Here is a 26597-nt window from a genome sequence, read left to right as displayed (position 1 = left end):
GATAGGTATAACAATAGCCCCCTTTCCCCAAGTTAAGAAGAATTTTATGAAGTTGCCTTTCTTGAGACAATACTCCTTGGCGTGGTGTCTCTCATTTGTGACAATAGAAATATCTATTATTGTAGCTTCAAAACCAAACTTGACGAAGCGAGTCTGAAGATGCAAAATAAAATACATTAGAGGCAAGTTTGATTTGGTGAAATGAAATAAAATACCTATAAAAGTGGGCTTGATTTGGTGAAATGAAATAATATGCTACTAGAGGCAAGCCTAAATTAGCAAAGCGAAATAAGACCCATTTAGAGGCAAGCCTGTAGAGGCTAGTTTTGGCAAAGCAGACCCAAAGAAACGTATTATTCAATCATAGATTGTAAATTTGAAGCTTGATAGAACCCTTATATTGTGCTTTTTGGGAAAATCGTTTCCCAAGGGGAAACATGCCCTGTTCTTTAGCTTTAGGATTTGTTACCCCGACATAATTTTTCAGGGCAGTAATGATAGACTTGTGCAAGGGTTGGGTAGCCACCTGACCCGATAGATTTGACCCGATTTTGGTCAAGCTTGAATAAGGATTTTTGTGCTTCGGGTTGACCTGTCTCGAATTCAATTTAAGTAATAAAAAAGTTTTTAATTAAATATTAATTATAAAAAATAACAACTAAATTTTTTTTAATATTTTATTAATTTTTTAATAGTAAAACTAGCTTTTTAGATGAGCCTGGCTAACTTGAAAAGGGCTTGAGCTTGAAAAATATTTCGGATTAGGAACTTGGCCTGACCCATAGACAACTTTAATTAAGGGGTATTTTAAAGAAATTTTTAAAGAAAAAAAACTTAAAGGATCCAAACATAGAAATAGTCCTTTTATTATGCATGCTAAAAAGTAGTCAAAGTGCATGAAATTTTGGAGGGGCCAAACATACGAATATCCCCTTTTCTATTAATAGATGCTAAAGAGTAAAGAGTTTGAAATGGGGGAAGGCTACCCTACCAGCCCCCCTTGGCTACGTCATAGAGAAATAAAGCCAAAGAGGAATTGAACATATTGGAATGGTTAGAAGAAAGACTCAAATGAGGATAAGCCACAGTTGAAGTTCGGTGATGATCTAACCATCGGTAAGTTAGATGAAGACTGATTTAAGTTCGTGTTTGGGTTAAATCCGTAAGTTTCGTGTCTACTTCAAAATCAACCCTTCAGATAGTTGAGATAAGGAAGAGAAGGAGAATTTTAGTTTAGTGCCCTTCTCAGCCGAAAACGAGGCTCAACAATGATAAAGGCGGTGTCTATTTTTCTTAAAAGAACTTACTCCTTTCAATCCTATGTGCTGATGATATGATAATTAAGCGTGTTCATTGCTTCAGGTATGACTTGAATTCGAGTCGTGTTAATCGCGTTGTTGTTTGGGCTTTATCCTGTTACTATAATTCACCAACGAAGAAAAAAAAAAGAGTTTAGTTTCACCTCTTTAAAATATTTTAAACGAAAAAAATTTATTTTTGTATATAGCTTTTGAATATTTTTATCTATTTTCCAATATTTCCACATATGAGACTTTTTATTTCTTTACACAGCAACAAACAAAGGTGGTTAGCTAAGGATGCCAACTCAGCATTTGTTTTTAACATTTTGGATTTATATATTTAACGTTTTCAAAGAAACCAATTTTATAATAAAATTACATAAATAATCACTATTTTTATTTTGAAAGTTTTAAAAATTTGTTTTAGTGATCTTTCATCTTCTTTTGGATGGATGGTGAGGTTAGCTATGATGAAATTAAAAATAATAGTGACGGTAAAATTAATTACTGTAACGGTGAAATTAAAATTAGTGGTGAGATCAATGTTTAGATTTAATGATTGCGTTGGCGAGATGAATTATAATGAAAAGATAAAATAACCATCAAGGATATTTGATTAAACATGACGTATAATAAAAAATATAAATTATTTAACATTTATAAAATTAATAAATTATTACAATTATATTTATGTCTAATAATAATTTTATTAATAATTAATTAAAAGAAATTAAAACTTGATAAAATTCAAATATTTATTATTTCATAATATTTCATTTTACATTTCAAAATTAATTATACATTTAATTATAATTGTTCAATTTATTATTTATTTTATTTGATCTTTTTTTAAAACCTCATGGGTTGTTTTATCGGATTCATTAACAATGAAGAAGGATAAAAGAAAAAAGATACATAGAATCTCATGTGATAGCTTGATGGTTAGGATGTTCACCATCCCAGATGTGATCTAAATTTAAATCGCACTAATCGTATTTATTATTTGAATTTTGTCACATTTTTATAATTCACTGAATAAAAAAAAGATAAATAAGTTGCAAATGCAGCATTAAAGCTTTAACGAGACCAAAATAGAGCAATGAAAATTTTAGGGTATGGTGTGATTACACCTTTTCCATCGCACCACAGATTTATGCTGCGATTGCACAATTTTGAATACAAAATCTCTATACACGAGGGCTAAACGAAGATCCAAAGGCTCCTTAAGTAATTAATGGAATACTTGGTTTTTTGTATTTGCATAATAATAAATTTTATTAATTTCGTCCAAGTCAATAATTTTAGTCTCAGTTTTATATATTTTATTAATTTAATCTTCGTTGTTAAAAGTTTAAAAATAAAATGTTTAAAAAATAAAATAATTGTTCAGAATTTATTTTTTTTATAAAAATACATAAAGTTCTGTAAAAATATATACAAAATTATAAAATATTTAAAAAAAGAAATGAATATCCCTTTTTATAATTTTTAGATGTTGGCGATATGTTGATCAATACCCATTTTATAAATAGGGTAAACTCTCTAGTTGATCACCCAACTTTTAGGATATTTTTATTTTGGCCACTCAAAATGAAATCTTTACAATTTGGTCACTTAACTTTTAGGACGCTTTCATTTTAGTCACTCAAATCTCTAACAACGGTTAACTGTACACACTACATCATGTTTGCGCTTTCATTTTGGTCACCCAAAAATATCTTTTTTAGTATTAATTGAGGTAAAAAAATTAAAGATTAAAGTGAAAAAAAACTATAGAAACTAAAATAATACACAAAATTTGTCAAATTTCTATCGCTTTTTCACTTTAATCATTGATTTTTTTGTCCCAATCAATACTTAAAAAAATATTTTTTGGTTGACCAAAATGAAAGTGTAAACATGATTTGGTGTGTAAAGTTTGGGTGACCAAATTGTAAAGATTTTATTTTGAGTGACCAAAATGAAAGCATCCTAAAAGTTGGCTGACCAACTAAAGAGTTTACCCTTATGAATTTTCAGAAACCGCCCACGGACTAACCTTCTGCTCAAGCTGTTCAGACTGTAAGCCATCAGGAGCAGTATCAAAAAAGGGTAGTTCTAAGAGCTTGGTTGCTTCGATTGACGTGTCTGATGAGTGTCATCCTCAAGCAAGAGGTCAAAAACCTGCAGCAAGTAAAGTTGAAGCTGAGCCTACAGTTCTTGTTTTTGAGAAAGTTGATCTGAACAAGGTGGAAAAAAACAGCTCACTTACTCTACTTCAAGTACCAAGAGAGATAATGGTGAGAACTCCCATTTGCCGTAACAAATAATAGTGTTGACTTGGAAATTAATGCAAGTAATTTGCCCCACAACCAACCTCACCCGGATTATTAGTGAAGCCCTTACTTGGCCTGCAAGTTTTGGCTCCAACACAATATATATGACTATAGCTGTCTGATCAGACAAGCAGGAAAGCTCATACCTGGATGGAGTTTGCTTAATGAAGAAGATGCTTCGGACGAGCTTGCAGATGCTGTAGTGGCCCCAGCAAAGGATGAAAAGGAAGAGGAAATGGAACATATTTTTATAATTTTGTATGTATATTTATAAAGCCTTATGTATTTTTTTTATTTTTGAATTGGGATTAAGTTGACAAAATATATAAAATTGAGAATTAAATTGGTTAAAATTTTAGATTACGATAATTTGATAAATTCAATAAAATAATAAAAAATCAGTTCCTCAGTAATAACTAAATTAAAAAAATTAAACTTTAAAACCAAAATAAAATATATGAAAACTTCTAAACCTAAACCATCCAAAAATAAAGCACTAATAGTTGGATCACACGTATAAAAAAACCTAATTGACAAAAGTCACATTAATTAAAAATATATAATAAAAAATTAATTATTATTTTATTATAGTCTTGTAGAGTTTTTTACTCAACTGACTGCTGACGATAATAATCCATAATAACATCTCTACTGGATAGGTTCCAAAAAGTTCCTTTTTATTTGCTACAATTCAATTGAAAGAAAGACTGATCTCAAATTTACGTCCAGAACCAGCATCCAATTTGGAAACTGAAATTATTTCAAAGCCATTACCTAGACGGGGATGATGATACCAAGAACAAAATTTTAGTAATTTACAACACACGAGAAAAATGTCTTTTAAGGAAGAATAGGAAACACAAATAGACCAACCAAATATCCTTGCCCTTGGAAGACGGCGGGCAGGGGTTCTATTCCTTCACCACATCATCTATCAATAAGGTTGATCGATGGTATTTGCTGCTATCCCTCTGTGTGCTGCTTGCAGCCCTTGGGTCCATAGTGTTGAGAACCGCGCCTTACAATCTTTTTGCATAAGTAACAGTAGTGCATTTGGCATGCCCAGCAGAATAAGTGATTGTTGTTGCCTACCTGTTAATGTGTACAATCAAAACATTAAACTAGACCCTCTATTTACATATCAATAAATCAATCTAACAATGTCAAAATATTCCGGTTCGCCTATCGAAGTAACTTTTTGTTATGTTTTCGACTACAACACATATCAGTAATTTTAGGTAAAAGTACTGTTGGCTGGGGTTGTCATTTTAAATCAGGATGAATGCTATATAACATGACATTCATACTTCTGTGACATATCAGTTAGTTTCCACTAGATTGCATTAGGAGATAAAAGGTACATATAGGGGGAGAAAATTTCCAACAAACTGAACAAATTTTCTCACCTTTGCATTGAACTGACGACAGTTAGGGCACGGCAGCCCACGGTCAGCAAATAGTTGAGCGTGAACTTGACCTAATACCTGGCGTACATTCACCCTTTCCTCCCACTCCCGTATCAGTTCTTGTGGGAACAATTCACATGCCCCATCCCTCCAATAAGGAAAGAGGAAAAACCTTGTTAGCTAAATACTGACCAATCAACTATTCACGAGTTGAACCAAGCCAACGGTAAGACTTTATCTGGAAATATTGTACGTGTTTGTGTACCTGAAATGATCATATCCGCTAATCGCACTGTTACATCGGTAGCAGAAATACTGCCCACAGTTCTCACATACGATCTTGTTACATCCCTCAGTCCTTGAGATTGCCATCTTACAAGATGGACATTGCTTGGCGTCACGCATTATTTCCTTCAAGCTGAGAAGTTCATTGATCATCTCACGCTCCCTGCGCTTTTGCTCATGGTCCAATTGGGATGAACTTTGGCGTTCCTGTCAACAATATTAATTCCATGAGTGATGAGCAAAGTTCCTATAATATAAGTAGATGATCACAGGTCAAGGAAAATGCTAAAATATCTGAAAGCAGTGAAGGGAAAGGAGCACAGCCCAGAAGAAGACATCGACAATCATTGGTCTATATTATTCCATGAAGTCCAAGCTAAAGCTATAAACTATCCAATTAACCTTTAAAAGCCAATTTCTACAATTTACAAGGAAAACATGAGAGCAAATGCTGATGAAAAATTACTGCAGAAGAAATGATAAGCTTGTCCAAGTAGACAAGAGCAGAAAAACACCACTGAAGAAAATGACATAGCTAATACCTGCAGGACACGAAGCTTAATTTCTGGTGTCATACAAGCTATGCCAACATGACGGCGCTCCCTACAAAGGGTACAAAAGCTAAAGAAGCACTTGGAGCATTGTGCATGTTGCTCTTCATCCTCTATACAAGGTGTTTCACACCTTGGGCAATATGCAACATCTGACATTGATTCAAGTGTTTTCTGTAGCATAAGGGATTCCCATCGTTCATACCCTTCATCGCCAAGCAACCGTTTCAATAAAGCAGGAGGGACCATACCACCACATTTAGCTTCAGGGCATTGCAGCTTGGTTATGGTGGCGTCAGAGATATGCATATTAGAATAAGTTTCCATGCATTTCCAGCAGTAGAAATGCTTGCATGGCAGCCTAACAAAGTCAATACCTGGTGAAAGAAGGAAAAAGAAAGAGCAATATTCAACATAGGACCAAAAATGTCACAATAGAATGCACAATATTTTCATCATATTAAATCCAGAATCATAGTTTATTTTCATTTTTTATTAAATGCACATGCCATATGCTTAATGGCCATCCATACTCAAATCCAACCCCCCAAAAGTCACAAGCTCCCAGCATAGTTAATGCAAGTTCTCCAACTTATTATAGTGGAAATTTTCTTAACTGAAAATGATATTACTGATACTTCGGATCCACAATGTTAATTAACCTTAGCATAACAAATAAAATCATCTAAAGATGACACACTTAAAGCATCAAGATATTACAAACCCTTAGCTTCTTTTCAAGTCATGCTCTTCTCTGGTAAAGCACAAAGGATGAGCCCTAAAATGTTCTCAGGAGGAAATGCCGACAATAGCAAAACTTTTCCAATTGATCAATGTAAAATTACCTGCATGCTCATTAAGACAGATTGAACATTCATGCAAGCCTTTTAGGAAGTTCTCATGTAATTTATCTTCATTGTAACTCCTAATAATTGGAACATCAACATCTGGGGAGACACATCCTGAAATTGCACGTCTATCTCCAGTGTTCTCAATACCATAAGGACCAAGAATTATTTCTTTATCAAACCCAAAATAAGAAAGAGAGAAATTCTGTAACCATTCTGCCCATTGGTACATAACTTCTTGCCCTTCTTGCTCCTTCCATAATGAGTCAAGCTGACCACAAAGATCGGAGATTCTAGCAGGATGCAACCACTGAACAGAGAGGGTGAAATAAGGAGGAAGATGACTGGGGTACGATTTAGGCAGTAAACAAGTCAACACAATCGGTGGAAGATGCTGGACTTTGAATGAGTATGAAAAGTCATCCGAAGCCTCGCTTTTTGCACCAACAACATTAGATGAATTAAATTTTGTTTTTATAATTTTCTCTCCACAGCCTTCAAGATGAATATGAATCTGTAAAATAACACAAAGGTGTCATCTTAGTCAGTAATCACTTGGTTGTAGCTACTAGCTAAAACATGAAGTTTAGGGCAAATACATAACCTTCAAGGACCGTAAGCCCATATGTTCCTCGAGGATGAAGACATTGTCTCCATAAATAGACTGTATCACAAGTAGCTACCAGGAAAAAAGAAGAGAGAGATCAGATAAGGAGAATTGGATATAGATGAAAATGAACCCTTTTTATGGCCAGGGAATTGAGAGGGGGAAGAAACAACTTTAGCATCATCACATTCCGTTGACTCAAATTTTAGGTTTTTTATTAGGACAACAATGACACACGACATAGTTTTAAAGCATATGAACTTCAAGAAGCTAATCTAAACTCAAGATCATTATTATTCGGACCAAGATTATAATGCCTTCGGCTTCAATAATAATAACAACAGAATAAAAGAAGTGCACAAATTTGGAGAACGCAACATAATTGTTTGAGAAAAAAAAGGGAAAGTAGTAGAAATAAAAAATTCGAGGAATTACCTCGTCCTCCTGCAACTGTTCATTGATGCTCAGTTGTTCCTCCGGCAACTCGGGTTCATCCCCCCTTAACCGCAGCTCCTCCAACCTATTCACGAAATCATCCGCGCCGTCATGTGGTTCATCTCCTTCAATTTTCTCTCCGTCCTCTTCAATCTTTGACTCCAAAACCTCTCTTCCTTTATTTTCATTTTGGTCCACATCCATGTCTTCAGCTACACCCAAACTCGCGTTATTATCCTCAGAGCTAAGCTCGTGTTTGGAAGAAGCGAGGTCGGATCTTTTAACGAACTGTGTTTTCACCACGTGGCCACGTCGGTATTTCCAGCTGGTATTTAGATGCGTTTTATGGGGTTCTTGGGTAGAATTAGGGAATTGCTGTTGATTAGAAGTAGAGGAGGTTGAAGGAGAATTAAGATTGGATTCCTCTTGTTGTTCTTGGGAACCATGCGGTGGTTGTTGAGGAGTACCGCGATGAGGCTTGACAGACCAGGTATCGTTGCTTTGGTGGTGGCTTCCCCTTGATCCTTTTCTTGCTCTTCTCATGGAGGAGGCTGAAGTTACCAGCGAGCCTCGTTTGGCGGTGCTTTCTTTGTGATAGTTAGCCTATATATTGAACCTATTTTTTAACTCTAATTAAATTATTTTAAAACATAAGTAACTTCAATAAAAAATATAAAAAACATCCATAACTAGTTTATAACTAGTTATTTTTTACTTTTCATGTACGACCGTCTTATTCTTTTCTCGAGAATAATATAACGTGACTTATCAATACACTTAAAGTTTCTTAATATTTAATTTTTATTTTAATTATTATGTTTAAAATAATTTAATTAGAATTTAAAAATAGGTTAAATACGGATCAATATATAATAATTTTATATCTTTAAAAATGGGTGATGTAGTGAAATTTTATTGATGTGTAAAAACAATAATTTTTTTGTGATATTTCTTTGTATAAAAATAATAATAATTTTAAAATCATCTTGATATAAGTTATTCCCAAATTTAAAAATGTTATCTCGTTAAAAGATACATATTTATGAAAGATATACCAAATAAACGTTTATATAAAATACCTTTCTGTTAATTATTTTTACTATTATGATTGAAGTGTTATAGGGTTTTATTATATCCGAGAAGAAAAATGTTTTATATGCCTATATTTTATTAAGTTGGATTTTAGTATTTATTTTTCTAACTATGTTTATCAATAAAATGATTGCTTTAAGATCAAATTTGAAGTAAGAAATATAAATCACAAATATTATCTGGCTTTCGATTATTATTATTACAAACAAGTCGACTTATTATTTCATTTTATTATATAAATCTTATTTTATAGTATAATTTTATTAATTGATAAATTTTGAAAATTTCATTCAAATCCATAAATTCTCTTTTAATGAATCACTATTGTTAATTGTGTGTATTTGATTTTGTGGGAATGATCTCCAAAACATAATCTCTTTATCGATGGATTTTCAATATAGAGAGGCAGGAATTACTGTCGCTAAAAGCTTATAGCGACAATATCCTATAGCAACGACTTGATTTTTGTCGCAGTATCTTTTTTAATATTAGATTCTCACGTTTATAGCGACGGTTTTTATCCGTCAGCATATATCTTGGGTTCTAGTTTTTTGGGTTCGTATCCAGAGACTATGCGCACATGGTGGCTTTTTGGAATTAAACCTGTACTTACATTATTCATTGCTTAATGAAATGTTATATATATAATTCAAAATCAATAAAATTTAAACCAATATGTTCTTTACGCCGTATAAAATAAGATCTTCTAATATGAGAGTTATAATGTCTTTAGGTTATTAAAATATTTGAAATGGCACTTGACCATTAGCGATGGATGGCATTTGGCGGTTCATCTATTCTTGGTATTTGACAATCTCTAAACATGAATGGCATTCAACCATCTCAAAATGAATTAACGGATAGTTGCCATTTTAAAGGAAAAAAAAATAGATACATAAAAAGGAAAACATGATTCGATCATGAATGGTATGAAGTCTTTAACAAAAAATATCGACTATGGTCCAATTCAAGATCATGAAATAAAAGAATTAAGTTTTCAATGATTAAGTAGTATTTGAATTCCTCTATACGATTGAAAGAATTAAAAAGAATTCTAAGAGCTTTAAGTCTTATTTTTACTTGTAATTTAAAAGGTTAATAGTATGATGAATCGAAATTGAACAAATCGGTTAAAGGATGATTATGTTGTCTATCTAGTCTAGTAAGAAAATACCTTATCCCGGCATCGGAGTATTTGACTCTAAAAATAGAACATAGATGTGATTGTAATTTTTTTCGTTAATACTCATTTATTTAATTTAATAAGCAAATATCATACAAACGATTCACAAATAATTTGTCAAATTCTTTATTTATTTACAATCCTATCTATTTGAGTCATTAGGCTATTATGACCAAAACAAAATGTTATCTACTAAGGAAATAAAAGAAATATTATAAAATTTTAATTTTTTAAAGTGTTTAAACAAGAGTTTTTTATATATATTTCACCTTAAATTAATACAAAATTAAATGAAAAATATAGTATAATATAATTTGAAGCTTTGAATTTTTCTTATTTGATTATAGATATGAAAATATTAATGTCATATTTTGATATAAATAAATAAGAAATAAAAAGTTAAAAAAATGAAAAGAGCAATTACTTGAACTATAATGGTATATTTACAAATAAGCATCCTTTAACATAACAATATGATATATAACCATGTACTGATTATCATATTTAGAAAATAAAATTAATTGAATAAATAGTACATTTCGATTTAATATATTATCTGGTACATATTTTATGATAAAATATATTCAGTGAATTAAAAGCAACCCAACAAATTACAATAAAACTGAAAATGGGGGAGCGAATTTCGACGTCAGCTTCCCCTGAAAAGCCGAATCACGAAAAGAAAAGCGCCTCCCGCAGGCGTCCCTTTCCCTTTTAACGCCGCTCTCTCTTTCGGCCGTTAAGCCGCCCGTTGTCTGTTTCTAAGTTCCTTCCTCTCTATTTTCTTCTCATATCAATCCTCTTTTATATTTCAAATTTCACAAATATCTAATGCCGCAAATTAACCCTGCCTCTAAACCCTAGAGTCCCCCCCTTTTTCACTTCTCGGTTTTATTTTATACTTTAATTATTATTATTATTATTATTTCTTTGATTTTGTGACGTGGAATGGATGGAGTGAGTAGCAGTAGCAACAACCAAACCGATGCATCGACGAGCGGCGGAGGAACCCAAACAGCAACACAACCTCTGCCAATGCCCCAGCCAGTGGCGGGGCATAGTGCAAACGGGCCACCGCCTTTCCTTAGCAAGACTTACGATATGGTAGATGATCCTGCCACCGATGCCATCGTTTCTTGGAGCCCAACCAACAATAGCTTTGTTGTTTGGAACCCGCCGGAGTTCGCTCGGGATCTTTTGCCCAAGTATTTTAAGCACAACAACTTCTCGAGCTTTGTCAGGCAACTAAACACCTATGTACGCCTTAGTAGTTAACTCTTACTTAGTGTTTTGAACTTACCTTTATCAGGAAAAATGTAGGAAATTTTAATTGATGTTGTCTCTTTTAGTTTGACTTATGAAATATTTGATTTCCTTGATGATAAGGTTTTATTGCGGATTTGACATTGCTCCTAATCGAGTTAAATGCTCTGGAAGTGGTCGGCTCTAAAGCCATTTCTGAGAAGGTTTAGGAAAGCAACTATCGTAGAGGATAAGTTTTTGGAATCTTTTATGTGAAATTAAATTTAGAGGAACAAGTTTAGGAATATAGGATTGCATGGTAGCAGCAAATCACTGTTCTATGTTAGGCTATCTCTAGGTGAGGGCTTTAGCCAGCTAGGGTTTCAAAGTTATCAGTTAAACTCTCACTGAGGCTTTAGGGTTTGGTTATAAGATGTTTGTGAAGAATCGAGGATCATATGTGCTAAGCTATATTATCATTTTGGTTGCTTTGGTTTCGAAAAACAGGCTCAGGATCCTGTCTCAACTAATTGTGATGTTTATACTGGGGAGTTGATGGCTTTGTCCTCGTTTCCCATGTCCTGGAATTGTGTGATTTAAGGTTTTAATTGTGCTTCTTCCTGGATTTTCTCAGCAACTAATGGAGCACAATGGGGAAATTGGAAAAAGAAAGCAGATCCATGTTGTTCATGACACGTGGTCACAAGGTCATCAATGGATAGTTACTTTTATTTCTATTTGTTTGTTGCTGCTAGCTTAAATGACTCATACGTAAAGAATATTTAATATTAGATGTGGAGAGTGTGGTGCATAGAATGTCTCACTTAAATAATTAACTGTTCAGATCCTGATAATCCAACATAAGATTGGATATGTTCTTCAATGTTGGGTGAAAGACATGCTTATTGCAAAGTCATATTATCCAAGTATTCAGACTTCTCTTGTATTAGTTTAAGCTAGACAGATTTTATGAAATCTGTTTACTAGGCTTTTCTCTGGGATTAGGCTTTGATCACTGTTGATTTAGGTCTTCAAATGTAGAGGTAGATTTTGTCTTTTGGACTGACATGGAATTTAATTTGTGATATTAAGGTCAATAAATGACTAAAAAGAATGAATTTGTTTGCGGGAATGAGTAACCAAATAGTAAGATTTTTGTATTTGTGATGTGAGGTAAAGATTTAAAATTAGTCTTTTTACACTGTTCTCGTTAGATAACTTGTTCAATATGGAAATCTTTTGCATATTTCAGGTGAAAGTTGTGCAATCAGATAGTTGTTCAATCCTGATAAGCAATCATAGACTAATGCCATACCACGGATCTAGTGTTCACTTGACTGAGGCTAGCATTTAGTACATGCAAAAATAAATCTCTTTTAGGAAAATGATGTCTTCAATATTCTAAGATCTTAGTTCAATTTTCTTTCAGTGATCATTCTACCATCACTCTTTAAAAATGGAAGAGCTAGCCAATAAGTGAAATGTGTGTATTAAAATTTTGTTTCTGCTACACATGCAACCCTCAAACAATATGCGTAACCTTTTATGTTCTTTGCATGCACATGCTCTTTTTATGTCCATGTGCATCATAAATACATACTCTATTCTGTTCATGCATGATCCTAGGTTTTTGGCTTTGGTTGTCATTCTACCAATATGAGATTCAGAGTTCGGATATATTTTATGTTTTTCTTATTATGTGAGGGCTACTTTGGAGCAGTTTTTATCTTTGTTGTAAAGCAAGAGATCTAGAAAAAGGTGCTTGTTGTAGACAGTAGTTTGGAAGATATTCATCTGAAATCTTATAGTTCTGTTTACACTATATTGTGGAAAATGCTCATCTGAAATCTTATAGTACTTTTTATGCTGTAGTTCGGGAAATGTTCATCTCAAATCCTATAGTATTGTTTAGATCTGATTCTAATTTATGTCATGCTCCTCTACAGATTTCCTTGGGAGTGTGTTTGTTGAATGATCCTCTACAGATTTCCTTTGGACTGGGATATATGTTAGGTTGGCGTCTTGGTAGATTGAGCATTACATTTAATCATTTTCTTCATTAGATATTCCTTTAACATTATATCAATGTGCATTTAGGTAAGCTTTTTAACTAGTTAGTAGTGTTCTTAATAAGATTTAAGATGTTCCAAGAAGTAGGTATCTCATCAAATCCATGTCCCCTCAAGTATGATCGTTGAATAATGGCTTGAATTTATGATTTGTGTAGCATAAATATATTGATCTTTAGGAGCTCGAAATGCCTAGAATGGTGTCTAATTTTAACTTAGTTCTACAGCCTTCAGGGAAAATCGGAATTTCGAATGTGATGGTTATCGGAACGTTGGAACTTTTTCTAATTAAAATTTCAAGGTTTAGTTGACTCAAGCTGCCACCTTTTACTTGAGTTTCCCTGTATTAGTTTCTATTGAGGTATTCTATTCCAGTCAAATTTCTGAGCTCAATTTGAGCTCGTTATTTGGTATTTTTTGCCTTCAGAGTTTAGAGCAGTGATAAGCTTTGTCCTTGACTGGGGATCAGATGTGGGGCCCATTTTGCTCAGTCTTGGCTCATTTTCCAAACAAGCTGAAAGAACAGTTTGGATTTATTTTATTTAAACTAGTTCCAATTCAGTTCCAAGCGCTGCTTGTTAGTGATTGCCCATGAATTTTATTTTTTGTCATTCCCTTGGGACCGATATTTATTTAATTTTTTTATTTTGTCAGTAGCAATTCTGCTGAATTATCTGTTGTCTCCATATTTTTTGTTCTTGCCTCTATTTTAACAGGGTTTCCGAAAGGTTGATCCAGACCGCTGGGAATTTGCAAATGAGGGGTTTTTAAGAGGTCAGAAACACCTTCTTCGGAACATTAGCCGTCGAAAGCCTGCCCATGGCCATGGACATCAACAGACACAACAACCACATGGACAGAGTTCATCTATGGGTGCCTGTGTTGAGGTTGGGAAATTTGGGCTTGAGGAAGAGGTTGAGAGGCTCAAGAGAGATAAAAATGTCCTTATGCAGGAACTTGTTAGGTTAAGGCAGCAGCAACAGACTACTGATAACCAGCTGCAGAACATGGTGCAACGTCTTCAGGGGATGGAGCAGCGGCAGCAGCAGATGATGTCATTCCTGGCCAAGGCTGTGCAGAACCCCAGCTTTTTTGCTCAATTTGTGCATCAGCAAAATGAGAGCAATAGGCGCATAAGTGAAACCAACAAGAAAAGGAGGCTAAAGCAGGATGGCATCATTGGTGAAGACCATTCAACTGCCTCTGATGGGCAGATTGTTAAATATCAACCTTTGATGAATGACGCAAAAGCAATGCTCATGCAGATGATGAAAGGGGATGCTTCACCCAGACTAGACTCCTTTAACAACAGTAATGAACATACCCTGATAGGTGATGGTTCATTGTCATCTAGTGGATTGGATGGTGGGAACAGTTCAAGCCGTGTATCAGGGGTGACTCTTCAAGAGGTCTCGCCAACTTCAGGTATCTCGGGGCATTGCCCCTCAGCTGCCATTTCTGAAATACAATCTTCCCCATGTACAACATCCTCTGAAAGGATTACAACAGCAGAGCTTCCAGATGTGAGTGCACTGATTGGAGCAGAAAAACCACCATCCGTGTCTGTTACACAGACAGATATAATTATGCCTGATCTTAGTCAAATATCGGAAATGGTCCCAGAAAGCATTGTTGATATTCCTACTGAAATGGGGAATGATGGATTGATTGATCCCGATACATTGGCTGTAAATGGTTTGTTATCCATAGAACTTGATGACATTGGTTCTGATCCTGACATAGATGCCTTACTGGTTAACTCTCCTTTTTTTCATGACCTTTTTCCAAGTCCAGTATGTGAGGAAATTGAGTCAACCTCAATGGAGGGTAAAAGCAAGGAAAATGAAGGGCAGGCGATGGACGATGGATGGGACAAATCTCAGCATATGGATAAGCTCACGGAACAGATGGGTCTTCTTAGATCAGAAAACAAGGGGATCTAATCTTTTATTTCCATTTATTTGAGGTGAACCTGAAAGTTGTATTTTTTTGACTTTTATTTTGGTCATTGGAAAACGAGTAATGTCTTCTTATGTATTCTGGTTTTGTTTTGGGTATTGTTCCACCTAACTGGAAATTTTCTTGCACTCCACCATTTTGTGAGTTTGGTATTGGTGGTGAACATTGATATGAAGTGGTTCGGAGACGGTCATATGTTGCTCCTACCTTCTAGTTTGAGGGCACCACATCTATTGGCTGACTATACTGTAAAACTAAAGATAGAGTGAAACAAACAAGAGGTATAAGGTTGGTGACGGGTGAGATGGTAGTATACCTACCACGGGGCGGATAGCAGTTTAATCATGAATGTTCATTACTGGGAAATTTGGTTTATCTTATGGGACATTATTCTTTGGGATCAGAAGATGAATATGATGAGAAATTTGACTCAAATCACTTGTATCTAAAAAAAAACAAAATAGATATATCAAAAGAAAACATGAAATCAACATAACTTAAAAATGATAGATTAATCGGAAGTAAAAACAAAGTTGTAACATGATGCATGGCTTGACCTTCCATTTCGCATTGTGATCCTAATAATTCGATTTGTTGATATAGGCGGTAGGCAAACACATTATTCCCCTTTTCTTCAACTCAATTGCTTCTCTAATTATTATTATTATCAAAACTAAGGAGTTCAATTTTTCCCCTTCATTTCGCAATTCAAATTGCAATTTTAGAAGCACATTTTCAACGATTAGTCCCTCCAAATTGGGTGTTTCGTTACTTGAAAATAAATACATTAAACACGTGTCAACTTTCAAGTGCTGAAGAGACCCACACGCCCATAAATCATGGGATTTTCACTACTTATAATCCTAACTTATGGGTTAATAGCTGTTAGATTAATCTGTTATTTCCTATCAACTGTATGCTTCGGAACTTCAAACATCAAAAATTACATTTTTAAAGATAGGAAAATTAATTAAAAATTGTGGGGGTTTTTTTTAAAAAAAAAACATTAATAATAATTGTAGACTAGTAGATAAAAGCAGAAGGCAGAGGTAACAAAACAAAATTAGAAAATGTGTAAATGACACTAGTTAGGGAGAGAAGGCACCAACAGGGACTCCGTTTATCCCTACCGTCACCGTTAGCGGCAGCTGATTTCCGGCAACGGTCCCATTATGCAGCGTTGCTCTCAGCCATTGGTCCAACATCCCCAGACATCGAAAGCCTCTCCGACCTCGAGAAACTCACCGTTATTGGCCATGGCAATGGTGGCACTGTCTACAAAGTCCGGAACCGTAAAAGCTCGTCGGTTTATGCGTTAAAGGTCCTCCGTTTCGATCAAAACGCGGCTGTAATACGGCACCAGGTGGCATGTGAAGCTGAAATCCTGAAAAGGGTTGATTCACAATTCGTTGTGAAATGCCTCGCAGTGTTTGATACTATAGGGGGAGACCTGTGTTTCGTTATGGAGCATATGGAGAAAGGATCCTTGTACGACGAGCTCCGAGTGAGGGTGAAATTGCCTGAGGATGTTGTTTCGGTGATTGCCCAAAGAGTTGTACGAGGGTTGCAGTATTTGCATGGAATGCAAATCGTTCATGGCGATATAAAACCATCAAATCTGTTGATAAACGGGAAAGGAGAGGTGAAGATTGCAGATTTTGGAGTGAGTAAGATTGTTGTTGGGACGCGGAACGCGTGTGAGGCGTGCATGGGTGGTACGTGTGCTTACATGAGTCCTGAAAGGGTTGATCCAGAGAGGTGGGATGGGGGCAACGCCGATGGTTTCTCCGGTGATGTTTGGTCGCTAGGTGTGGTGCTATTAGAATGTTTGGTTGGCCATTATCCGTTGATTGGTCTCGGGGAAAAGCCTGATTGGGCAGCTTTGATATGTGCCATATGCTTGGGAGAGAGGTTGGAGATACCGGAGACGGCTTCGCCGGATTTTAGAAGCTTTGTTAGGAGGTGTTTGGAGAAAGATTGGAGAAAAAGAGGGTCGGTGGATGAGCTTCTTGATCACCCTTTTGTGAATAGGATTTTGTGAGGTGGCTCTTGATTCTAATCAAGCAAGGACTTAAATGAATTTTGCTTTGCATTTGCACCATTGAGTTCCTTTCTTCAATTTTGCTAGAAAAACAAAAACTTTGTTTCCAGTTTTAGTTTTTCTCCTTCATAATGCGGCCTTTCTGGGTTTCCAAGCATGTGAAGTTTGCCATTGTTGGAAATGGCTGGTAAATCATGTGCAGAGAAATTAAAAAAAAAAACATATTTCCATTTTGTTGGAAATGACTGAAGGGTAAAATTAAGCAGCGAAATGGTGGGAAATGGTGAAATATTTGCTAGATTTAAAAACAAACAAACAAAACTCTACTCTGATTAACCCTTACAAAATGATATTACCAGTTGCATGCGGTTCCGATGTAAAAATCCCAGTAATTGTACCGGGCTATTAAAGAATTGGCCACATTGTAATTGCAGATTTCCACCCTGCTGCCTGTAACTATGAGCAACATGAATAGTAAAACCTTGCAGAGCTCTAAAATAAGGCCTTTCTGTAAGAAAGGTCAAAGCTGCACTGAACTCAACATTAAGCCTCGTATTCAAGATGCAACCCTGAGCTTTATGCATTATAAGCTTCTTTGGCAATATCCTAATCGAAGATTGATCCTCCTTTTCTTTACTGTAACTTAGAAACTGAATCGAATTCCACACCGCAATGGACTGTGCTACGTACATGATCATTTAAGGGGTTTTCAAATGTCAAAAATGGAAAGGCAAAACTGTCTTGTTTATCAATAACAGTCAAAAGTAAATACTTGTAATTCTTCACATGTGTGCATGATTTCATAGTGAAGTTCAGCAATGTACAGATATAATAAAGTTGTCTGAGTAAAGCCAATCTCTTGGCCGTGAAGTCCAGTCTCAAGAAATCTGAAATCATTTTTTCGGGGCTGTGCTACAGTTTTTTGTAAACTCCATCTGCTTCTGTAGAAACCCACCTGGTGGAATCCATAACATCGAATCAATAAATACGACTCCCCAAATATACAGGAAGCTAGAAAGACATACATATTGAAACCAAGAAGAGTTTGGTATGTCAAAGACAAGTAGCAAAAGAGATGTGGACAAACAACTATTTTTTCAAGACATTTAAGTTCCTTTTATCACTTCCTTTTTACTGGCAAACCGGATCTGATCTACAACAAAGAATAGAGAACAGAACGGCAAATAATGAGAACGATGGAGCTGTAGGTAAAGGTAAGGTATGGTCAGGTTAATGTAGGACCTTGAAAGAGGGAAACCACAACTGGAAAATGAATCAAATGATCCACGCATTAAGCGAACTTGAAGTTTACAGGGCCCGCATTATAACAGGACTTATATTTGATATACAGGAAGTAACAAAAGTGAGAACGCAAATTGGTGTGAAATGAATTGAAGGATTAACCTGGTCTTGATATCAGGTGGATGCGGGAACGAGGACCTTCAAACTTCCAGTTATCTTCATCCAATGATTTAACCTCTTCATTGAGTGCAGCCATCAAATCAGATTTTAAAACTGCAATGCAGAAGCAATAAGAATTTTCACTGAGAGGACCTATAGAATAAGCAGGAGGCTGCAACAGTAACTTGGCAAGTAAATTTTCACATATAGAAAGCATAAAGATGGACGAATTTTCTCTTCACATTCTTTCCATTGTGTTAGGACTTATCAAAGCAAAATTAATGTTAAAAACAATTAAAACCAAACCTGAAAACAATTTAATAAGTTTTCATAGTAACCCTCCAATACAATCTCAAGAAACTTACAAGCATAAACCAAATAAATCAACCCATTGAATATAACGTCTGTAAGAATAATGAAACTGAAAAGAAGACATCAACTTTAGTATCATATATTTCATTATTTTGATGTCAAAAACCCAAATTTATCCACTCAAAGCCTCATACAACAAGACCATAATCTTCCAATACTAAAGACATACAATAAAACCCAGAAAAAATCCCACAAACATAATTAAACCCTAAGTGTTAATGCAGAAATAAAATCACCCTAATGACTAAAAAGCACAAACTTTACACTAATAAATGCATATTATTCCAATTCCGAAGAGAAAGGAAGAAAACCAAAAGAGAAGAAAGAAACAAACCGAGCATGGCCTCATCTTTGCGGTCTTGAATGGATATAAGATCAGAAGGGAAATGGGAATCCTCCAAAGCAGCATTAGTACCACCACTTGCTCCTCCTCCTCCAACGATTGCTGTAGTTGATATTGATGAATTCGCTGGTGATGAACTATTCATTTTTCTTGTTTTTACCTTCTTTTGGATGAAAAAGGAAAAAAGAAACTACCTTTCTCGAATGCTAGATTTACAGTTCAGTTCTCAAACCGAGCATGGAACTCGGAAGGTGTTGATTTGGGTTTTTGGGTCTTATTTGCAATATTTAAAATAGTAAATTGAATTTTCCTGCTTTTCCTTGTTTATGGGTTCTGGGATATGGAGCATATGGGCCTTATTTTAGCCCAAAGCTATGCTATTTGATATAGATCTTCATCTTTTTTAAATTCAAAAGTTGTTTCTTTCCTGGTCCTGTAATCTGGGTTGCTCTTCCTCTTCCAAGATTGATTGAGTTGAGTCACTAAGAGCGTGGAGATTGATTGCTTTTTGAGGGGGGAAATAAAAGGAAAGATTTAGGTCAGCTCTCTCCTTTTGCCTCTCATGTTTATTTTCGTTATGAATAATCTGATTGTATGCTTTGCGTCTGCATCTTCTTTTTATGTAATTCAAATCTCTCTCTGTGTGTAAGCTTTTGGTAAAGTTTTGAATTGGGGTATTGATGTAGTTAATAGAGAACTAAAATTTGTTTTTTGGATCATTGTTCTTGTTCACAAAGAGAAACATTTTTAAACTATGGGAACTTATCCTTATTTATTGCAAGATCGATAGATTTATTAAATTATGCTTCAACCTTTCCAGAATTCATTCCTGTTTATATAAAGCGTTTAATTTAATATGGAAATTTTATTATCATGAGATTTTCATGTAATTTCTCATCCACCTTGTTTCTTCCATTCAGTTACTCAATGTCAACCCTACAATATAATCGATTATGCTTTCATCTGAAACTGGCAATCTTGTGGATGTTCTTTTCTGGTGCTGTCTTTTGCATACATGTCTTCGCATCCACAACTGAGGTTAGTTGACATTATGTATGTTACTCGAACTCTTCATTTTGCTCGGAATAACCATGTCCTACGCATGAAATTTGTCTTGCTTGTGCCAAGTTTCGAAGAATTTGACATTCTTAGTTTTCAGGTAGAAACAAACTCAGATGCTGGGAAATTTATAATGAAATCTTATTTTGAAAATTATGAGAGCCTGCATGATTCAAGTTTTGAAGATTTTATGGCACATCAACTTTCTTCTAGTTTGTGTCAAGGGATTCCCGATAACTGGAATGTTGGTGTGAGACTATCAGTTAGAGAGCTCTCTCTGGTCGGTGAAGGTTCTCATCGTCATTTATCTTCGTCCATCAGATTGCAGATTGGAGCAGCTTCCATTCCTAAATTGCCTGCTCATCTATGTGAAGTTATAGTCATACAAAGACTACCCCTTGGAGTATTTGCTGACCCGTTTGAGCTACAAAATCCTCACAAGCACAAGGGTAAACCAGCTATTGATTTCCCTTATGATACAACACAAACCTTTTGATATATGCAATTCTATTTGTTGCAGCATTTAGAGATATAGCTGTTTTTGGAGACACCAACTTGGAATTGCCTTCATTTCAGTCCAATCGATCTGCTGTTGAATTCCACATTGATGCTGGATTTAACATCTTGTTTATGCAGAATAATGGAACGGAATTTAACTTACTGCTTCCACTACATGCTCGATATCAGGTGAGAGTAAAATCACCTTTCAATACGATTGTATTTCAGTTACTTTGTAATAGATGTTACTATCATTAGAAATTTTTATCTTTTTCGTTCACTTAGCAAAATGCACTTGTATAGGGAGTGTCGATTAGAAAGTTCAGGCGTTTTCTTTTTCCCATATTTGCAGCCCCTTGATGAAAGTGGCTATTCTGTTGTTGAAATTGGTGAACCTGATATGTTGATGAGATGCAGTGTGGAAGGAAAGCAACATAAGCAGAGTTGTTTGTTTATGTCACCACCCAATGAGAAGGCTAAATCCACAAGCGCAACTGTAGCATGGAAAATACCTGCTGGAATGAAGGCACATGCTGGATTTGTATCTGTTATAACCTTTGTTACAGCCTTGTTATCAACTCTCTCAATTGTATACGCATCTATGTTTTGGTCAGGTACCAAGGTGTCCAAAACTTGAAGCAACCAATTTCTCCGTCATCAACTTTGTTATTAGGAGACAGATTTTGCACATTTGTTCTTAAAGATTTTGACCTCTTTTCACCTGAGTTCAATAATGTCTTCACGTCAATGGTATTTAAGTCATTGAGAAAATTATATGTCAGCTTAACCCAAAAATGCTTGAAATAAATCAATCTAGAATACCAGAAGGCACTATGCAAAATGCATGTATATTGAGAAACAAAGAATTATAACTGGTTATTACACGAAATTTCAAGAAAACAATAGGGAGCACGCAACGCAAGAAAGCTGTAACACAACCTCAATAAACCCAAAAACAACTTACACTAAAAAGAACCTACCCAAAGATGAACAAAAACATCACAATGAATGACCGATAACCACATGCTATATACTAAGAATTTTAGTGAAACTCCAGTCAGACATCATGCCTCACAAAACAACATGATCAAATGCATTACCAAAAGGTTCACCCTCCTCTTCCCGAGAAGATCTTAAGGATCTTTAAGGTCACCCAATTTGGTGGGACTTATCAATTACAATGGTTACCCAAACATGTCATCCTTGTGTAATTACAAACAATTACACCCAACTAGGTGACTTTCCAAACAATACCTAAATGGTTCTTCAATCACATTGGATGAGCTTGTTTATCAGGCTGCCAGTACTATGATCACGATCAGAATCACAATTGCAAATATCACCAGTAGCAAACAGGTCTGTCCAAAGAGAATAACGACATTAATTCCTTGGAAGGATAGTGGATGGTATCTTTCACTGGTGAAAACAACTATACAAGGCAGTTTTAAATATGCAGTTCATTGGTCAATTTAAGTGTACAATCAATCATGATTCCTAGACCCACCAAAGGAAACCCCATACCATGTCCCACGACCCCAATCAAAGAGGGATAAAGAAAGTGTGTCACTCTCTCAATATGGTACTTTACGTCTGGCGCATGATTGTTTATAATTAATAAAAATTAAAACAGAAGAATATATGTTTACCAGGGAAGAATTTGATCTCTGAGTCTTTGCAGCTTTCACAAGATGGGATTTTGCCTGTACAGTTGCAGCCCGAGAATTTTCAATATGGGTTCCAATGTCATCTGCAGCATTGATTGACTTTGAGTTCTTTTTAACATGACCCAGAAGGTCAGAACAATCATAGCGAACTCAATACAAATGATGAAACTTTTTACCAATCATAGTTCCTTGTTCATGAACTAGCACGGCTAAATCTTTGAAGATCTCATTCACCTCACCAATTTGCTGCTGAATTTCTTGGATTCCTTGGTCTCTTTCTTCAATGATAGCCTCATTAAATGCAATCTCATTATCCAACAGCAATACCTCCTGTCTGCAAGAAGAAACAACAATCAAATGCTAAAGGCTGTAGTTTGATAACCAAATTCATAAAAATCAACAATACAATAATGCAATATATAAACAGTCTATAAAACAAATAGTATCCAAGGATTAGCTAAACCTTTGATTCAAAGTTTCTGGGAACAGAAAAATTCATGAACAAGGAACTATGATTGGTAAAAATTATGAGATCTTCAAAGTCAATCTATGATCAATCATCCTTCCAGATTTTGAATCTACAATTTAGTAATACAGGGTATCGCTGGGGATCGTTTTCATTAGTATGATGACACTCCAATCTAATACATGCAAATACAAAAACAGACAAGTGCGCATTAAGAGACACCCATAATACAAGGAAAAACTGGCATGCAGACCAATTCCAGAATCTAATTAAAAAACTTATCCAAGCTGCCGATGAACATGAATGAGCACCACAGAGGAACAACAACAAAGAAAATTCGTGTTTAAATTCAAAAAAGGGTAAGTGTGCAGCATACGAAACGGATAGCATTTGTAAAGCAGAACTTACCTTCTGGATTGCACAAGAAGGCCCCTTTGTTCAGCACTTTCGTCTGATCTTGTGTCAACCTCACCAGCTGTGTAGCTGTATAAAACAGGAAGAAACCTCCAGTGTAAGAACAAAAGTAACATGCAAAAGCCTAGGCAGATTTGAAACATAACACTAGCAAAACTATAAAAAAATTGCATTAACTACCGGTAAATGGCACATAATTCAATTATCAATATGGATGTCATATAAAAGATTTTCAAAACCATCTTGCTAATAACTCAATTTTCCATGTATGCCATGAACACAAATGCGTTGAATTCACTCTCTTACACATCTATGTACATATAAAGCCTCCTGTGGTAAATACCTTGAAGAAGGAACAGCTTGGGGAACAAAAGGAGTGTATGCTGTTTCTCTTTCAGCTGCAAGCCGTTGAGCCTTCTGAAACTCTTTCAAAACTGCTTGAAAGTCTTTCGCAAGTTTAGCATCCGTTACCTTCTTGCTTGCCTACAATAACAAGAAACTAGAGGGCATCAAGTACTTCCAGAGGGGAAAGGGGAGAGAGATGGGGTTGAGTGGATTAAAAATGAGTTTGAAATATAGAACAAGAGGAACATCGTGAATAACAACCAGTACACTCATCATCCCCTCTTTGTTAAAAAGTTAAAAAAAAGAAGGCAGCTTGGGCGAAAACCAAAATCATAACCAGAAAAAAAACTTACACTAACTTCAGCACGGTGATCTGATTCACTAGCTTGTTTAAGTTTGGCCGAAGTGTCCTTCACTAATTGCCCAATATGTAGCCTCGTTTTATGCCTGCCGAGTGAGATTTGTCAGGTACACTCCCCACTCATAAATCTAATTACCATATAGTCAAAATCACTCGAGCAATGCCAAAGATAACAACTCGTTGCTCATGCAATACGATGATGTAACCAGAAAGAAAATAGATTGTATAACGTTTAATATCAAGAAAGATATATACTTAGATAATTCTGACATTCATCGAAACGAAAATGATAATTCGCTGAGCTTTCCAAGAGGAAAGTCAAATTGAACACGACTAAATGCATTATGACAATTTGTCATTCCCAATTAAAAGCCCAAATAAAAAAAAGATGGAACATAAATTAAAGAAATTGAACAAAATTAAACCAACAGTGTTATGTACTTTGATTCAAAATCACAACACGGTCAGATTTATATCCCGTGATAAGTTACAACAGCGATCTAATCAAGTGAAGTGGGCAAAGACTCACAGCTTTTCTCGGAGCTCAGGCGTGTCCTTAGGAGTGCCGAGGGTATTGACGAGTCGCTGGAAGGTGGAAACGGCGGTGTTGATCTGGAAAATGCCAGAAGCCACTGCTTGGGTGGCATCTTGCTTGCCGTTGTTAAGATTTTGCCGAGACCCTAATGGCCGTCCAGCTTCCAGATCTTGAAAGCTCATGATCGCTACTTCTCTACAAGTATATTGATATAACCCCTAACTTTCTCCAGAAAAATAAAGTTTCTTTAGAAAAAGATTTTGGGAAAATGAAAATAACATGCGAGCCGAGCAGGCTGTTCAGTTGCAGTTGGAGTAAAAGGGAAAAAAAAACGGAATCTAAGAACAGGAGAGAATTGAGGGATCGCGACAGATAGGAAGGAGGAACGAATTTGACGTTTTAAAAAAATAAGAAATAAAAAGCGAAAAACAATAATAGATTTGATAATTCATAATTATCGTGCCAAGCGGTTCGTTTAGGTATTTCCTTTCTTGGTTGGCGCGTGAATGATTTAAAAAAAGGAAATGCAAAAAATAATAATTATATCTATTTGGTTGTTAATTAATATTATTATTCGGGTTTTTTTGGTGGGTACGGCAAAGTGGTGTGGGCGGGAAATGCGACACGTGGCTGATGCATAGAGGAGAGGGTGAGTTGTCAACGGGTGGTTTTATTATTAATTAAATTAAAAGAATATAATTTTAAATTTTTGGAGTGGATCCAAATCCAAACAACAGAAAATGACTTTCTACAGTTAATTCATTATTTTTTAATAAAAGACTTTGAAAACCCATAAAATATGTATAGTCGAGCAGAAGATGTGTTGATCAAATATGAAAGTTTCCTAAATTATTTACTTGCATGATATGGACAAACAAATTGATGCGTATAAAATAATAGATTCAACATTATCATATCCACCCATGAGATGAAAGTAAATTTATAAGCTTATGTCATCATTTAATCCATAAATTCATAAATTATATATATTTGTACATAAAATTTTTGTCCATTCCTAAACTATTTTTAATTAAAAAATTAACGATATTAAAAAAAAGGATTCATTCAATCAATGAGAACGTATCATCATTCGCAGTGTTAAGGGAACAGGCAGGATCCGAACCCTCTTAAAATAAAAATTTTAAATTAATAATAGTAAAATTACATTTTAACCCCTCAAAATAATAATAATTTAATTTAATTTTTTAAAAATTATAAAAATATAAATTATTAAATAATAAAATTATATTTTTACTATTTTAAAAATATATAATTCAATTTCAATCTTCAAAAAACTTTTATGTCTCTGCCGTTGCGCATCGCTTTACACATAATAGTTATGTAAAATTTTAAAATAAAAAAGTTTAAATGATATAAAATATAATTATTTTAAATATTAAATTAAAAGATTGTTTTTTAGTATACCAACTATATAAAATAATAATTCTATGTCAATCAATACCCAATTATCAACAGCAATATCATCGATAACATGGGAAAAAGGTTAGACATGTGATGCATTAAAAGTTCCACTTTTTTTTTTAAAAAATAAAGTGACCAAAATTAACAAAGAGATACCAATATTACATTAGTTTTATTAACTTCCTAACTTTTTCCTTAGTCCATGATAAAATATCATTACACTCTTCGCTCTTCAAGGCAATCTACATCTACTAACGTCCAGGATCGGATCGGTTAGCCATACGGAATTAATATTAATCGAATTAATTAATTTTTTAATTATTAATTGAATTGAATTTTTTTTTAAAAATTTAATCAAATCGAATTATTTCAATTAATTCGAT

The 26597-nt window shown here is 34.8% G+C and overlaps 6 protein-coding genes and 1 long non-coding RNA gene across 9 annotated transcripts; 3 read left to right on the top strand and 4 right to left on the bottom strand.

Annotated features, from left to right (window-relative positions):
- Window positions 1-2272: 2272 nt before the first annotated feature.
- Window positions 2273-3953, bottom strand: LOC128035611 (uncharacterized). Its single transcript, XR_008192117.1, has 2 exons — window positions 3553-3953; window positions 2273-3464 (listed from the first exon to the last, which is right to left on the bottom strand). It is a non-coding gene; the product is annotated as an uncharacterized LOC128035611 (long non-coding RNA).
- A 212-nt stretch (window positions 3954-4165) lies between these two features.
- Window positions 4166-8337, bottom strand: LOC105764994 (uncharacterized). Its single transcript, XM_012583854.2, has 7 exons — window positions 7749-8337; window positions 7311-7385; window positions 6704-7220; window positions 5850-6235; window positions 5288-5514; window positions 5023-5170; window positions 4166-4708 (listed from the first exon to the last, which is right to left on the bottom strand). Exons 1-7 carry the CDS (start codon window positions 8289-8291, stop codon window positions 4580-4582), a joined length of 2025 nt encoding a protein of 674 aa, XP_012439308.1. The 5' UTR covers window positions 8292-8337; the 3' UTR covers window positions 4166-4579.
- A 2291-nt stretch (window positions 8338-10628) lies between these two features.
- On the top strand, window positions 10629-15499 carry LOC105764992 (heat shock factor protein HSF8). 2 transcript variants are annotated; one of them, XM_012583851.2, is made up of 3 exons: window positions 11131-11280; window positions 11900-11972; window positions 14051-15499. In XM_012583851.2, exons 2-3 carry the CDS (start codon window positions 11916-11918, stop codon window positions 15275-15277), a joined length of 1284 nt encoding a protein of 427 aa, XP_012439305.1. In that variant the 5' UTR covers window positions 11131-11280; window positions 11900-11915; the 3' UTR covers window positions 15278-15499. The 2 variants fall into 2 exon arrangements, with proteins under 2 accessions (XP_012439304.1, XP_012439305.1); XM_012583850.2 differs by lacking the exon at window positions 11900-11972 and having other exon boundaries at window positions 10629-11280.
- Window positions 15500-16371: 872 nt separating this feature from the next.
- Window positions 16372-17396, top strand: LOC105764987 (mitogen-activated protein kinase kinase 10). The gene has a single exon (XM_012583842.2). The coding sequence runs from the start codon at window positions 16372-16374 to the stop codon at window positions 17332-17334; it is 963 nt and encodes a 320-aa protein (XP_012439296.1). The 3' UTR covers window positions 17335-17396.
- Window positions 17397-17994: 598 nt separating this feature from the next.
- LOC105764990 (protein SAMBA) lies at window positions 17995-19727 on the bottom strand. The gene is made up of 3 exons (XM_012583848.2): window positions 19442-19727; window positions 18739-18849; window positions 17995-18289 (listed from the first exon to the last, which is right to left on the bottom strand). The coding sequence occupies exons 1-3, from the start codon at window positions 19593-19595 to the stop codon at window positions 18228-18230; spliced, it is 327 nt and encodes a 108-aa protein (XP_012439302.1). The 5' UTR covers window positions 19596-19727; the 3' UTR covers window positions 17995-18227.
- A 110-nt stretch (window positions 19728-19837) lies between these two features.
- On the top strand, window positions 19838-21755 carry LOC105764988 (uncharacterized). 2 transcript variants are annotated; one of them, XM_012583843.2, is made up of 5 exons: window positions 19838-19988; window positions 20371-20488; window positions 20610-20958; window positions 21030-21196; window positions 21360-21755. In XM_012583843.2, the coding sequence occupies exons 2-5, from the start codon at window positions 20378-20380 to the stop codon at window positions 21642-21644; spliced, it is 912 nt and encodes a 303-aa protein (XP_012439297.1). In that variant the 5' UTR covers window positions 19838-19988; window positions 20371-20377; the 3' UTR covers window positions 21645-21755. The 2 variants fall into 2 exon arrangements, with proteins under 2 accessions (XP_012439297.1, XP_012439299.1); XM_012583845.2 differs by lacking the exon at window positions 19838-19988 and having other exon boundaries at window positions 20365-20503.
- Window positions 21756-21826: 71 nt separating this feature from the next.
- On the bottom strand, window positions 21827-25206 carry LOC105764989 (syntaxin-22). Its single transcript, XM_012583847.2, has 7 exons — window positions 24787-25206; window positions 24250-24343; window positions 23895-24034; window positions 23546-23620; window positions 22848-23005; window positions 22654-22754; window positions 21827-22365 (listed from the first exon to the last, which is right to left on the bottom strand). The coding sequence occupies exons 1-7, from the start codon at window positions 24972-24974 to the stop codon at window positions 22300-22302; spliced, it is 822 nt and encodes a 273-aa protein (XP_012439301.1). The 5' UTR covers window positions 24975-25206; the 3' UTR covers window positions 21827-22299.
- Window positions 25207-26597: the final 1391 nt, after the last annotated feature.

Source organism: Gossypium raimondii, chromosome 12 (assembly GCF_025698545.1).
Source record: "Gossypium raimondii isolate GPD5lz chromosome 12, ASM2569854v1, whole genome shotgun sequence".
Lineage (NCBI taxonomy): Eukaryota > Viridiplantae > Streptophyta > Magnoliopsida > Malvales > Malvaceae > Gossypium > Gossypium raimondii.
This window is presented reverse-complemented; position numbering and strand designations above follow the sequence as displayed.